At 43.8% G+C, this 15,996-nt stretch overlaps 1 protein-coding gene and 1 pseudogene across 1 annotated transcript; both read right to left on the bottom strand.

Annotated features, from left to right (window-relative positions):
* Positions 1-1,034: 1,034 nt before the first annotated feature.
* On the bottom strand, positions 1,035-3,164 carry LOC123048771 (probable pectinesterase 66). The gene is made up of 4 exons (XM_044471805.1): positions 3,105-3,164; positions 2,286-2,290; positions 1,927-2,124; positions 1,035-1,845 (listed from the first exon to the last, which is right to left on the bottom strand). The coding sequence occupies exons 1-4, from the start codon at positions 3,162-3,164 to the stop codon at positions 1,035-1,037; spliced, it is 1,074 nt and encodes a 357-aa protein (XP_044327740.1).
* A 1,951-nt stretch (positions 3,165-5,115) lies between these two features.
* On the bottom strand, positions 5,116-5,897 carry LOC123055664 (probable pectinesterase 66; annotated as a pseudogene).
* Between the last annotated feature and the right edge of the window lie 10,099 nt (positions 5,898-15,996).

Below are 15,996 nucleotides of genomic sequence, written 5' to 3'. Positions count from 1 at the left end.
GTCGGGTCAATGCCTGATCTGGCACATAGGGTTTGAAGATATCCAACATTGCCTATTTACCTGCAGTCGAGCATTGGAGGTTTGAGTTGAACTTTGTCTGAAAGAAGAGATCCAAAAAGCAGTGGTAGAAGACCGCTCGGGTTCAGTCAAATTGGACGTTCTTATGATTCGACGAAACTGTATAAGTGAGCGACCAATGGCCGAACTTATTGTAGTTGGTAGCTGGTTTATTTGTTGGTAGCGATGACAATTTGTCAAAGGCGAAACAATCCGTCAACCAGATTGAATGCCATTGTCCATCAAAGTTCTAGCAACAAACTTTGTCCGTGCTGCAACTCATAACTGACCAGTGATGACACGTGATCACATGTGGCAAATACCAAAGAGAGGAATAGTTAAATGTGGCAAATACCAAAGAGAGGAATAGTTAAATTCAATGGGGATGCATCATTTTGTGCGGAAAATATGACGCGAGGTACAGGTTCAATGATCATGGCGAGTTTGTCGTGGCAGCCTCATGCTTTATACCACATGTCCCTTCTATGGATATGGCGGAAATAATGGCTATTCGCAATGGCTACTACATGGCAGCGAAGATTTGGTGCAGCTCACTAATCATCGAATCTAATAGTTTGGTTGCTGCCGATGCACTAAATCAGGAAGAGTATTTTGTAACAGAAGTGGCTGTGGTTTTGGAATGCAAAGAACTGGTGCTAAACTTGTCCGTGTTTGAAATTATAAAATGTTCTCGTGAGGGTAATGGAGCAGCGGATAGCATTGCAAAAAATTTCCATAGTAGTAGATCTTCTAAAGTTGGGGATTGTTCAATCCCGGATTTTATTTCTCACCTTACTGTAAATGACCTTTCTATTGTTTGAGAAATAAAGTCCTTTTCCTGTGAAAAAAGAAGAAGGCCCGGCCACTTCCTCTCTAGACCGCGCGCAAGGTGAAATGAGTGTAAGCTCGCAATTCATCCTGCTATTTCCTATGCTATATGTGTGCATCCAACTACTCGTGATCCGATCGATCCCCAGCTATGGCTGCTTGCTTAGCCAACCGTCGTCGATGAAGCTCATGTCCACGAACTTCTCCACCTCCACCTCGCTGAGATGCTTCTCCCACGGCACTCTCCTGGCCATGTCTGACCCGGGGCCGATGCACCCAACCTCTGCGAACAGGACATCGTTAGTATCGTTGCCGGCGTACCACGGAGCCCACCCCTTCGGGACGACGACGCTGGACATGTTCACGTGATAGTAGACGACGGTGGCGTATTTGTTCCACGCGCGTCCGAGGTACTGACGCCCGGTGCCTCGGAGCTCACCGCCCTTGAACACAAAACCGCCGGGGTCGCCGGCGTGGCGCCTGGCATGCGCCGTCACCCACCCAGCATGGCGGCCGGACCGCAAGGGTATGTTGGACACGAGGGTGCAGCCGTCGTAGATGGACCGGGCGTAGCCGAAGATGAAGTCGACGCCGCCCTTGATGAAGCATTCATGGAAGTAGTGCCGGCCAGTGTTGTCGCACAGCGTGTCTTGAAAGCCGTTGAAGGCGCAGCGGTGGAAGGCGATCCGGTCACCGTCGACCAGCGCCGCCAGCGCCTGGGTGGCGTTGCTCTTGTTGACGCCGTTGTGCGTGTTGGTGAAGGCGATGTCCCGGGCAACGAAGTCGTTGGCGTAGACTCTGAAGGTGGCGGTCTCGAGCGTCCCCATCGCATTGGCGCCGCGGCGCATCAGGTCGTCGGTGCTGCCGTGGACGTAGTCGTCGAAGTAGATGACCGTGCTCGAGTGGCCCTCCCCTTCCAGCAAGATGTAGCCTTTCTCCCTTGGGATGGTCACCTTCTCCCTGCATGCACCACGTATACCATCATAACCATACTTGCTTACCACATCTTGAAGCAATACCTAACTGTGTAGCAAGACGAACCTGTAGCCCCCTGCCCGGACGTGGATCCTGACCCACTCGCGGTTGCCGTCCGGGACGAGGTTCACCGCCGACTGAATGCTCCTGAAATCTCCTCCCCCTTTACTGTCCACGGTGATGGTCCTCGACACCGGCACCGACGCAGAGCTCAACGCCGGCCACCGGAGCAGCAGCACGAGCACGAGCACGAGCACGACCGAACTAACAGTACGGTGGCACTCCATTGTTCGTACTCACGTATCTTGGTCGTTTTGCTATGTGGAGGACAGTAATCGATCCCACCAGGCGCATACGAGTCCCGTACGTATTAATACAGCCCCTTTTTCACCGTTTGGCTGGTGATTATATACGCCTTAATTTACTACCTCTAAATGAGTAGTATGAAAGGAAAACTCCATGCAAAAAAATAATACTCCCTCCGTTCCTAAATACTCCCTCCGTCCAGAAATACTTGTCGGAAAAATGCATAAAAATGAATGTATCTAGAACTAAAATACATCTAGATACATCCATTCCTCCGACGAGTATTTCCGGACGGAGGGAGTACTTGTCTTTTTAGGCATTTCAACAAGTGACTACATACGGAGTAAAATGAATGAATCTACACTCTAAAATATGTCTACATACATCCGTATGTGATAGTCATTTGAAATGCCTAGAAAGACAAGTATTTAGGAACGGAGGGAGTATGAAGGGAAACATTACTGTATAATTTTCTGCGCTGGCAGGTATTAAATTCTTTTTAGAACAAGGTATTAATTTATTTTTACCATATGGTAATATATCTATTGATTTCTGTATAAAGTATAAACATGGCGATATTTTATTAAGAAAATGCATGGCAATATGGTGAGAAATGGGTGGTTTCGATTGATCTTGAAGAAGCTCTATTTAGAAATGAAGGTTTCGAAGAAAATCAAGCTACCACTTGTTGGGTAGATTTTTTTTTCTTCCATACGACCTCCGAATGTAGATATAACCTAACTTGTCTTGGTCATGCCACATGGTAGAGCATGACATGTAGTAGGAGCTCAATCTGGTGGCTTGGGGGGTTTCCCAACATAGGAATGGGCCCTGAAGGATCCAACAACTGGATTGAATAACAAATGTTATTACAGGACAAATATAATACGAATCCCGAAATAAAGATTTACTAACACAACAGATTCACCGGCGCAGACGACTTGCACAGTGTCTTCATGCCCGGAAGCACTTGTCACGGTGTAACTACTTGTCTTCATCTTGGGAAACACGGGGAGTGGGGCCTCACTAACTTGTAAATCCAGACAGAGGCACACGGGATACATGACTAGCAAACCAGTGTCCTGCGATCGACCCAGAGCAACCTTGAAGCTTGTTGGAGACCGAATGTTGTTCGGAGTACCGTATGAGATCACAGACATGACGAGGAGTCTCGAAATGGTCGAGTGGTAAAGATTGATATATAGGATGATGATATTCGGACACCGGAATAGTTTCAGAGTGCACCGGGTAGTCTCGGAGTGCACGGGGTAGTCGTCGGGTCACCGGAAGGGTCCCGGACACCCTCAGTAAGTATATGGGCCAAAGGAGGGGACAGACCAGCCCACTTGAGGGCTGGTGCGTCCCTCTACATGGTCGGCCGGCCCTAGGGGAAGGAAAGGGGAGGGGTGGCCCCTCCTGACTTTCCCTCCTCAGGAGAGAAAGGAAAGAGGGGGGGGGGGGACGGGCGCCACCTCCTCCTTCCTTCCTCCCGCACTCTAATAAGGAAAGGGGGCGCCTCTTGGGAGAGACCCCAAGTAGGATTCAGCCTACTTGGGGCGCCTCCTTGGCTGCTCCTCCGCCCCTCCACCTATCTATATGTGGGAGGGGGGCTCCACACATAACCACGGCAATTGCTTAGCCATGTGCGGCGTCCCCCTCGACCGTTTACACCCTCGGTCATATTTTCGTAGTGCTTAGGCGAAGCCCTGCGGAGATAACTTCACCATCACCGTGAACACGCCGTTGTGCTTCTGGAACTCATCCACTACTTCGCCGTCTTGCTGGATCAAGAAGGCGAGGACGTCACCGAGCTGAACGTGTGCCAAACGCGGAGGTGCCTTACGTTTAGTACTCGATCGGTTGGAGCGCGAAGAAGTTCGACTACATCAACCGCGTTAACAAGCGCTTCTACTTACAGTCTACAAGGGTACGCAGACACACTCTCCACCTTCTCATTGCTATGCATCTCCTTGATATATCTTGCATGTGCGTAGAAAAGTTTTTGTTTTCCATGCAACGTTTCCAAACAGTGGCATCCAAACCAGGTCTATGCATAGACGATATGCATGAGTAGAACACAAAGAGTTATGGGCGGTGATAGTCATACTGCTTACCACCAACGTCTTATTTTGATTCGGCGGTATTGTCGGATGAAGCAGTCTGGACCAACCTTATATGTCCACGCACATGAGACCGGTTTCACCGACTGACATCAACTAGTTTTGCATAAAAGGTGGTTGGCGGGTGTCTGTTTCTCCTACTTTAGTTGAATCGAATTTGACTACGAACGGTTCTTCAAAAAGGTTAAAACAACAAACTTTATGAATCACCGTTGTCGTTTTTGCGTAGGTAAGAACGGTTTTTGCTAGAAGCCCGCAGCAGCCACGTAAAACTTGCAACAACAAAGTAGAGGACATCTAACTTGTTTTTGCAGGGGATGTTGTGATGTGATATGGTCAAGACGTGATGTGAATATGGCGGAAATAATGGCTATCCACAATGGCTACTACATGGCAGCTAAGATTGGGTGCAGCTGACTAGTCATCGAATCTTTTGGTCGCTGTCCATGCACTAAATCAGAAAGAGTATTTAGGAGCGGAAGTGGCTAGCTGTGGTTTTGGAATGCAAAGAACTGGTGCTGAACTTGTTGAAGTTATAAAATACTCGTGAAGGTAGTGGAGTAGCGGATAGCATTGCAAAATTTTCCCATAGTAGTAGATCTTCTAAAGTTTGGGATAGTTCAATCCTGGACTTTATTTCTCACCATATTGTAAATGACCTTTCTATTGTTTGAGAAATAAAGTCCTTTTCCTGTGAAAAAAAAGAAGGCCTGCCCCCTCCATCTCTAGACCGCGCGCAAGGTGGAATGAGTGTAGGCTCGCAATTCATCCTGCTATTTCCTATGCCATATATGTGCATCCAGCTACTCGTGATCCGATCGATCCCCGGCTATGGCTGCTTACTTAGCCAACCGTCGTCGATGAAGCTCATGTTCACGAACTTCTCCGCCTCCACCTTGCTCAGATGCTTCTCCCACGGCACTCTCCTAGCCATGTCTGACCCCGCCCGGTGCACCCAACCTCTGCGAACATGACGTCTTTAGTCTCGCTGCCGGCGTACCACGGAGCCCACCCCTGCGGGACGACGATGCTGGACAAGTTCACGTGGTAGTAGACGACGGTGGCGTACTTGTTCCACGCGCGTCCGAGATACTGGCGCCCGGTGCCTCTGAGCTCCCCGCCCTTGAACACAAAACCTCCAGGGTCGCCGGTGTGGCGCCTGGCATGCGGCGTCACCCACCCGGCACGGCGGTGGCCGTAACGCGGGGGTATGTTGGATAGGAGGGTGCAACCGTCGTAGATGGACCGGGCGTAGCCGAAGATGAATTCGACGCCACCCTTGATTAATCATTCACGGAAGTAGTGATGGCCGGTGTTGTCGCAGAGCGTGTCCTCGAAGCCGTTGAAGGCACAGCGGTGGAAGGCGATCCGGTCACCGTCGACCAGCGCCGCGAGCGCTTGGGTGACGCGGCTCTTGTTGACGCTGTTGTGCGTGTTCGTGTAGGCGATGTCCCGGGCAACGAAGTCGTTGGCGCAGACACTGAAGGTGGCGGTCTCGTACGTCTGCATCGTGTCAGCGCCGCGGCGCATCAGGCCGTCGGTGCTACCGTGGGCGTGGTTGTCGAAGTAGATCTCCGTGCTCGAGTGGCCCTGACAAGGGCGATGTGTCATCCCGTGTACATGATGGGTGTTTGATTCGGAAGATCCACACGAGTTCATCCAAGCAAAGGTACTGAAGAAATTATATGTTCTTCCTTTCATTGGTAAAGTTGATTGATTTATTCTCGCTACATGTCTTGATTTGATTTTTTTCTTCCAATAGTATGTATAATCGAAGCAATAGGGCGTGGAATCCACATGCGCCAGTTTTAGTACAAGATTCAATCAGATAAGTAATGGTAAGAAAACCTATCATGATGGCACCTTACAGGACGCGAAATAGAACTATAAAGTGAAACTAAAACTACGTTATATATGGATACTGTTTGCCAAATAGGGATTGCAATTTTGGGGATTAATAGGATCTTAATGGTGCATGGCAAGGCAATAAGATAACTTGCAAATCAGTAGAATTCTTAGGAAACCATTGTAATTTTATAAATATACAGAGAAATGCCCATTTATATGTATTGCTAATGCACCTTGTGACATTTAGATTGGTCAGGTAAGTGCATATTTTTCATATCGGCGGTCAAGGAAACACTAATGTGTGCAGCCGAAATGCCCTAATAATAAGAAAAGCATGCATCTACAGGATCATTCTCATATTGTGCAACTAGGTAACTGACCCGTTTTAATCCAGGCTCCATGCTACCAAAAAGAACCACAACCACGAGGGACTCGCTCCCACTCTCCCAGTCGCAACCGTCAATCCCTCTTCCATATGATCAGATCAATGCCGACGTACCAATCATACCTGGCACAACTCCAGTATAAGAGCACCGTTTCAATCAATCAATCAACGTATCCAGTTTTTAGTTCGGTGAATCATGTTCTACTTCTTGTGATGACACACATATCCAGTTCGCCTGGTGCAAGCCTTTTTATTGTTAGTAGTAATTATTTACACTTGATGGGTTGATCCGAATGCTCATGTATTATTGCTAGCTAGTATGCATGTCTACGAGTGGAGTAGAGGTTATTCAAAATTGGTGTCATGATTTGGCATGTAGAACATTATATAGAGAAGACTCTGTGGTTTTAAGCAACTTACTGCATGTTTGCCACCAATTTGCCTTTCACTCATGTGTTAATCCATCCAATTCTTCCCAACGCTTTATGCTGCCGAAATTTCTATCCGAGAATCCCCTGACTTGTCAAAATTTTGGCCTTGTTTGTAACACAAGTAATTTTTTTTGCCTTGTTTGCCAACATTTCTACCCGAGATCCACATTCCTTCCTTGTCTTAGAGGAAAACATACACCAGTTTTAGTACAAGATTCAAACAGATACTGAATGGTAGGGAAACCTACCTGTGAATCATGATGGCATGTTACAGGACGCGAAATAGAACTATGAAGTGAAACGAAAACTAGATTATATCCAGGGATATAGTTTGTCAAATAGGGATTGAAATTTTTGGGATTAATAGGATCTTAATGGTGCATGGCAAGGCAATAAGATAACTTGCAATATTCGCAAATCAGTAGAATTCTTAGGAAAACGTTGTAATTTTATAAATATACAGAAAAATGCCCATCGATATGTTTTGCTAATGCACCTTGTGACATTTAAATTGGTCACAGGTAAATGCATTATTTTCTTATAAGCAATCAAGGAAACACTTATGTGTGCAATTGAAATGTGTAATGATAAGAAAAGCATGCATCTAAAGTCGGATTCTCATTTGTGCAACTAGGTAACTGACCCTTTAAAATTCAGGTCCATGCTACCAGAAAGAACCATAGCCACGGGGGACTCGCTCCCATTCTCCCAGTCACAACCATCAATCCCTTCCATATGATCAATGCCGACGTACCAATCATACCTGACACAGCTCCAATATAAGAGCAGCCTTGAAATCAATCAATCAACATATCTAGTTTTAGATTGCTGAATCACGTCCTATTGCTCGTGATGACACATATATCCAGTTTTAGCTTGGTCCAAGCCTTTTTATTATTAGTAGCATTAGAAATATTATTATTTAAACTTGATGGGTTGATCCGAATGCTCAGGTATTATTACTAGCTAGCATGCATGTCTACGAGTGGAGTAGAGGTTATTCAAAATTGGTGTCATGATTTGGCATGTAGAACTTTATATAGAGAAGACTCTGCAGTTCTAAGCAACTTACTGCATGTCTGCCACCAATTTGCTTTTCACTCATGTGTTAATCCATCCGATTCTTCCCAACGCGTTATGCTGCCGAAATTTCTAGCCGAGATTTCTCCGACTTGTCGAAATTTTGGCCTTGTTTGTAACAAAACTAAAATTTTAGGGTGTTGGCTGCAAGATTTTTGCCCTTGTTTGTAACAGGACTAAAAATTTAGGGTGTTGGCTACAACTTTTTGCTTTTAGGGTGCTTCATATCATTCGATTTTGTTTTTTTCTATTTTTCACAAATATCATTCGATGTTGAAATTTTGCAAGCAATGAAAACATTTATCAATGTTTGAGTAAAAAAAAATTCAGATTTTTTGAATTTTCCCATTTATTTATTTATTTTATTGTCCGTTCAAGTTCGCATGAGCTTGGAATTAGAGCGGAACTAGAGACAATAATAAAGCTGTTATTTTATATTTCCTTATTCATGATAAAGGTTTATTATTCATGCTAGAATTGTATTGATCAGAAACTTAAATACATAAACAAATACCTGTCCCTATTAAGCCTCTACTAGACTAACTCGTTGATCAAAGATGGTTAAGGTTTCCTAACCATAGACATGTGTTGTCACTTGATAATGGGGTCACGTCATTAGGAGAATGATTTGGTGGACAAGACCCATCTGTTAGCTTAGCATATTGATTGTTCAGTTTCTTGATGACAAATACATATTCCTTCGACTATGAGATTATGCAACTCCCGGATACCAGAGGAATGCCTTGTGTGCTATCAAACATCACAACTTAATTGGGTGATCATAAAGATGATCTACAGGTATCTCCGAAGGTGTTTGTTGAGTTGGCATAGATCGAGATTAGGATTTGTCACTCCGAGTATCGGAGAGGAGAGTATCGGAGAGGTATCTCTGGGCCCTCTCGGTAATACACATCATGAGAAGCCTTGCAAACAAAGTGACTAAGGAGTTATTTTCAAGATGATATATTACGGAACGAGTAAAGAGACTTGCCGGTAACGAGATTGAACTACGTATGGAGATACCGACGATTGAATCTCGCGCAAGTAACATACCGATGGACAAAGGGAATTACGTATGTTGTCATAAAGGTTCGACCGATAAAAATCTTCGTAGAATATGTAGGAGCCAATATGGGCATCCAGGTTCCGCTATTGGTCATGTCTACATAGTTCTCGAACCCGTAGGGTCCGCACGCTTAACATTCATTGACGATATAGTGTTATATCAGTTATATGATTTGGTGACCGAATGTTGTTCGGAGTCCCGTATGAGATCACAGACATGACGAGGAGTCTCGAAATGGTCGAGAGGTAAAGATTGATAGGATGGTGATATTCGGACACCGGAATAGTTTCAGAGTGCACCAGGTAGTCTCGGAGTGCACCGGGTAGTCGTCGGCTCACCGAAAGGGTTTCGGACACCCACAGTAAGTGGATGGGCCAAGGGGACAGACCAGCCCACTTGGGGGCTAGTGCGCCCCTCTATATGGTCGGCCGACCCTAGGGGAACGAAAGGGGAGGGTGGGCCCTCCTGCCTTTCCCTCCTCAGGAGAGAAAGGAAAGGGGGGCGCCATGATAACCCACAAGTATAGGGGATCGCAACAGTTTTCGAGGGTAGAGTATTCAATTCAAATTTATTGATTCGACACAAGGGGAGTCAAAGAATATTCTCAAGTATTAGCAGCTGAGTTGTCAATTCAACCACACCTGAAAGACTTAATATCTGCAGCAAAGTATTTAGTAGCAAAGTAGTATGGAAGTAACGGTAACGATGGCAAAAGTAACAGTAGCAGCTTTGTAGTAATTGTAACAGTGGCAACGGTAAAGTAACTAAGCAAATATCAATATGTGAAAAGCTCGTCGGCAATGGATCAATGATGGATAATTATGTCGGATGCGATTCCTCATGCAACAGTTATAACATAGGGTGACACAGAACTAGCTCCAGTTCATCAATGTAATGTAAGCATGTATTCCGAATATAGTCATACGTGCTTATGGAAAAGAACTTGCACGCCATCTTTTGTCCTACCCTCCCGTGGCAGCGGGGTCCTATTGGAAACTAAGGGATATTAAGGCCTCCTTTTAATAGAGTACTGGACCAAAGCATTAACACTTAGTGAATACATGAACTCCTCAAACTACGGTCATCACCGGGAGTGATCCCGATTATTGTCACTTCGGGGTTACCGGATCATAACACATAGTAGGTGACTATTGACTTCCAAGATAGGATCAAGAACTCACATATATTCATGAAAACATAATAGGTTCAGATCTGAATTCATGGCACTCGGGCCCTAGTGACAAGCATTAAGCATAGCAAAGTCATAGCAACATCAATCTCAGAACATAGTGGATACTAGGGATCAAACCCTAACAAAACTAACTCGGTTACATGATAAATCTCATCCAACCCATCACCGTCTAGCAAGCCTATGATGGAATTACTCACGCACGACAGGGAGCATCATGAAATTGGTGATGGAGGAAGGTTGATGATGACGACGGCCACGGATTCCCCTCTCCGGAGCCCTGAACGGACTCCAGATCAGCCCTCCCGAGAGAGTTTAGGGCTTGGCGGCGGCTCCGTATCGTAAAACGCGATGAATCCTTCTCTCTGATTTTTTTCTCCCCGAACGTGAATATACAGAGTTGGAGTTGACGTAGGTGGAGCCTCAGGGGGCCCATGAGACATGGGGTCGCGCCCCAGGGGGATGGGCGCGCCCTCCACCCTCATGGACAGGGTGTGGGCCCCCTGGTGTTGATTGTTTCGCTAGTATTTTTTATATATTCCAAAAATATTCTCCGTGAAGTTTTAGGTCATTCCGAGAACTTTTATTTCTACACAAAAATAACACCATGGCAACTCTGCTGAAAACAACGTCAGTCCGGGTTAGTTCCATTCAAATCATGCAAGTTAGAGTCCAAAACAAGGGCAAAAGTGTTTGGAAAAGTAGATATGTTGGAGACGTATCAACTCCCCCAAGCTTAAACCTTTGCTTGTCCTCAAGCAATTCAGTTGACAAACTGAAAGTGATAAAGAAAAACTTTTACAAACTCTGTTTGCTCTTGTTGTTGTAAATATGTAAAGCCCACATTCCAGTTTTCAGCATAGATTATGAACTAACCATATTCACAATAACACTTAGGTCTCATGACATAATCAACTAGCGATCAATAATAATAAATCTCGGATGACAACACTTTCTCAAAACAATCATAATATGATATAACAAGATGGTATCTCGCTAGCCCTTTCTGAGACCGCAAAACATAAATGCAGAGCACCTCTACAGACCAATGACTGACTAGACATTGTAATTCATGGTAAAAGAGATCCAATCATAGTCATACTCAATATAAATTAATGGTAATGGATGCAAATGATAGCGGTGCTCTCCAACTGGTGCTTTTTAATAAGAGGGTGATGACTCAACATAAAAGTAAATAGATAGGCCCTTCGTAGAGGGAAGTAGGGATTAGTAGAGGTGCTAGAGCTCGATTTTTGAAATAGAGATAAACAATATTTTGAGTGGCATACTTTCATTGTCAACATAACAACCGAGAGATCTCGATATCTTCCATGCTACACACATTATAGGCGGTTCCCAAACAGAATGGTAAAGTTTATACTCCCCCACCACCAACAAGCATCAATCCATGGCTTGCCCGAAACAACGGGTGCCTCCAACTAACAACAATCCTGGGGGAGTTTTGTTTGCAATTATTTTGATTTGAACATGGGACTGGGCATCCCGGTTACCGGCCATTTTCTCGTGAGTGAGGAGCGGAGTCCACTCCTCATGAGAATAACCCATCTAGCATGGAAGATACAGACAACCCTAGTTGATACATGAGCTATTCGAGCATACAAAACAGAATTTCATTTGAAGGTTTAGAGTTTGGCACATAAAAATTTATTTGGAACGACAGGTAGATAACGCATATAGGAAGGTATGGTGGACTCATATGGAATAACTTTGGTTTTTATGGAAGTGGATGCACAAGTAGTATTCCCGCTTAGTACAAGTGAAGGCTAGAAAGAGACTGGGAAGCGACCAACTAGAGAGCGACAACAGTCATGAACATGCATTAAAATTAATCAACACTGAGTGCAAGCATGAGTAGGACATAATTCACCATGAACATAAATATCGTGGAGGCTATGTTGATTTTGTTTCAACTACGTGCGTGAGCATGTGCCAAGTCAAGCCACTCGAATCGTTCAAAGGAGGATACCACCCTATCATATCATATCACAACTATTTTAATAGTATGTTGGCACGCAAGGTAAACCATTATAAACTCCTAGCTAATTAAGCATGGCATGAGCAACTATAATATCTAATTGTCATTGCAAACATGTTTCATTCATAATAGGCTGAATCAGGAACGATGAACTAATCATATTTACAAAAACAAGATAGGTCGAGTTCATACCAGCTTCTCTCATCTCAATCAGTCCATCATATATCGTCATTATTGCATTTCACTTGCATGACCAAACGGTGTGGATAATAATAATAGTGCACGTGCATTGGACTAAGCTGGAATCTGCAAGCATTTAATACAAAGGAGAAGACAAAGTAAAATAGGCTCTTGGTTAAATCAACAATAATGCATATGAGAGCCACTTCAACATTTTCATCATGTTCTTCTCCTCTCGACCCCCAAAGAAAAGAAAAGAAATAAAACTATTTACACAGGAAAGCTCCCAACAAGCAAAAGAAGAACGAGAAATCTTTTTGGGTTTTCTTTTAGTTAGTACTACTACAGGCATGGAAAGTAAACTAGCTAAAAGCTACAACTAATTTTTGGTTTTTCTTAAGGGTTTTCAAACACACAAGAAGGAGGCTTAAAGTAGAAAATAGACTAGCATGGATAGTACAATGAAAAAGTATGAGCACCGACAACTAGAATGAGTGTGTGAAGATGAATGTACCGTCGGTGAGAAATACGTACTCCCCCAAGCTTAGGCTTTTGGCCTAAGTTGGTCTAGGGCCACGGCTCAAAGCTACCCTCTCCGGTGTACGGAGGAGTGTCCTCTGGGTGCCACTGTTTGGCGATCTCCTCCAGATCGCACTGACAAACAAACTGTCGATAAGGGTCCACGGGTGGCTCCGGCTCATGCTCTGGAACCGGTGTTAGGCTCCAGTATGCATAAACTGCCTCCGGCAAGATGAGGTACGTACCTGAAAATATGTTAAACAAAGAGGGCGCAGGCAAGGTAATAACCTCATAGTGAGTTTTACCAAAAATCACATTATAGTTAAGAAGTTGCTTCTTATTTTAACAATAAAGTCATGTGCTACCATACTCTTATAGTCTAGAAAAACAGGAGGCAACAACTTTTCTTGTTTCTCATAATGCCTAATAGGTATCTCAAAGTGTGCAGCAAGGCGCGAAGCAAAGATGCCACCAAAGATGGGGCCCTTTGTATGGTTCGGACTTAATCGTTTAGCAATAATAGCGCCTAAACTGAAAGTTGTATCACGAAACAAAGCATGGCGCAAAATAACAATATCAGGAGCACTAAGATTTCCACTGTTCCCGCGACCAATTAAACATCTACTAGCAAATATTGCAAAGTAACGTAGAATAGGAAAATGTATGCTAGTAATTCTTGCATCGGAAACTTTCCTTGTTTCCCCTACATCAATTTCATCAATAAATCCTTCCACATCACTACGATGTGGTTCCTCAGTACTGCCCTCAAAGGGTATCTTGCAGACCCGACAGAAATCACGGAGTGACATCTCCTTAACCTCATCATATAAATGAAACTCCACTGAAGGTGGTGTTTTCTTAGCATGAGAATAAAATTTTTGCACGAAAATATTAGTGAGTAAGAGATACTGTTCGCGCTGGTCGTGGAGGAAGTCGATGAGGCCTGCATTCTCAGCAAAGTGATAAAAATCTTCATAAATTCCGGCGTCTCACAAGAACTCATCACAAGGCCATTCACACGCCCGAACCTCCGCAGTGCGAGGAAGATTATATTTGGGCTTCTTATTCTCTTCACTTTGCTTATCCTTCGAGCTGCGGCTCAAAGAGCCTCTCAACAACCTCTTCAACATATTCTCCCTCTGAAATTTTCTGAAATTTTTAGTGACTCAAAATAAAAGTGAACCAAACTCAACAAGATTGATAGCAACTACTCCCATAAGTACCTAGAGGCTATATCATGCATTTGAACTACTTGGGACCATATAAATTTGACATGCAAGCTCAAGAACAGGGTCACCTAAGCAGCAAAAATTTGCAATAAACAAAGCACTAGAACAAAAACTAATTGGACCATTGGAGGAGTCACATATCAAAGAACAATCCCCCAAAGCAGTTTTGTGAATGGAGCTTTGAGCAAGGAGATCGAAAATGGCAACAAGATGAGATAGAACACGGGATTGAGCTATGGGAGGATTTTTTCTGGACGAAGAAGAAGTGAGTGGGTGTAGCAATAAGTGGAGGGGGCCACGTGGGGCCCACGAGGCAGGGGGCGCGCCCTGGACCCTCGTGGCCAGGTGGTGGCTCCCCCTACTGTGTTCTCAGTGCCAGATATTCTTAAATATTCTACAAAAAAAATCATATTTCAATTTCAGGGCATTTGGAGAACTTTTATTTTCGGGGTATTTTTTATTGCAAGGATAATTCAGAAAACAGACAAAAAATACTATGTTTGCTTTATTTAATCTAAATAACAGAAAGTACAAGGAGGGTACAGAGATTTGTGCTTTCTAACTTCATCCATCTCATGCTCATCAAAAGGAATCCACTAATAACAAGGTTGATCAAGTCTTGTTAACAAACTCATTCCGAATCGCATGAAACCGGAGAATTTTTTAATAGCATTAGGTTACCTCAACGGGGATATGCACGTCCCCAACAATAAGAATATCATATTTCTTCTTGACAGTAGGAAGAGGAAATTCAAAACCTCCAATAATAATCGATGAAGTTTTTCCAATAGAATTGATACTGTGGACGTGAGGTTGTTTCCTCGGAAAGTGTACCGTATGCTCATTACCATTAACATGAAAAGTGACATTGCCTTTGTTGCAATCAATAACAGCCCCTGCAGTATTCAAGAAGGGTCTACCAAGGATAATAGACATACTATCGTCCTCGGGAATATCAAGAATAACAAAGTGCGTTAAAATAGTAACGTTGCAACCACAACAGGCACATCCTCACAAATACCGACAGGTATAGAAGTTGATTTATCGGCCATTTGCAAAGATATTTCAGTAGGTGTCAACTTATTCAAATCAAGTCTACGATATAAAGAGAAAGGCATAACACTAACACCGGCTCCAAGATCACTTAAAGCAGTTTTAACATAGTTTCTTTTAATGGAGCATGGTATAGTTGGTACTACTGGATCTCCTAGTTTCTTAGGTATTCCACCTTTAAAAGTATAATTAGCAAGCATGGTGGAAATTCAGCTTCCGGTATCTTTCTTTTATTTGTAACAATATCCTTCATATACTTAGCATAAGGATTCATTTTAAGCATATCAGTCAAACGCATACGCAAAAAGATAGGTCTAATCATTTCAGCAAAGCGCTCAAAATCCTCATAATCCTTTTTCTTGGATGGTTTAGGAGGAAAATGCATGGGTTTCTGAACCCAGGGTTCTCTTTCTTTACCGTGCTTCCTAGCAATGAAATCTCTCTTATCATAACGTTGGTTCTTTGATTGTGGGTTATCAAGATCAACAGCAGGTTCAATCTCTACATCATTGTCATTGCTAGGTTGAGCATCAACATGAACATCATCATTAACATTATCACTGGGTTCATGTTCATTACCAGATTGTGTTTCAGCATCAGAAATAGAAATATCATTGGGATTCTCTGGTGTGTCAACAACAGGTTCACTAGAAGCATGCAAAGTCCTATCATTTTTCTTTTTCTTCCTCTCAGAAGGACTAGCTGCATCAACATTAGTTCTCTGAGAATCTTGC

The sequence above is a fragment of the Triticum aestivum genome, chromosome 2D, assembly GCF_018294505.1.
Source record: "Triticum aestivum cultivar Chinese Spring chromosome 2D, IWGSC CS RefSeq v2.1, whole genome shotgun sequence".
NCBI lineage: Eukaryota > Viridiplantae > Streptophyta > Magnoliopsida > Poales > Poaceae > Triticum > Triticum aestivum.
This window is presented reverse-complemented; position numbering and strand designations above follow the sequence as displayed.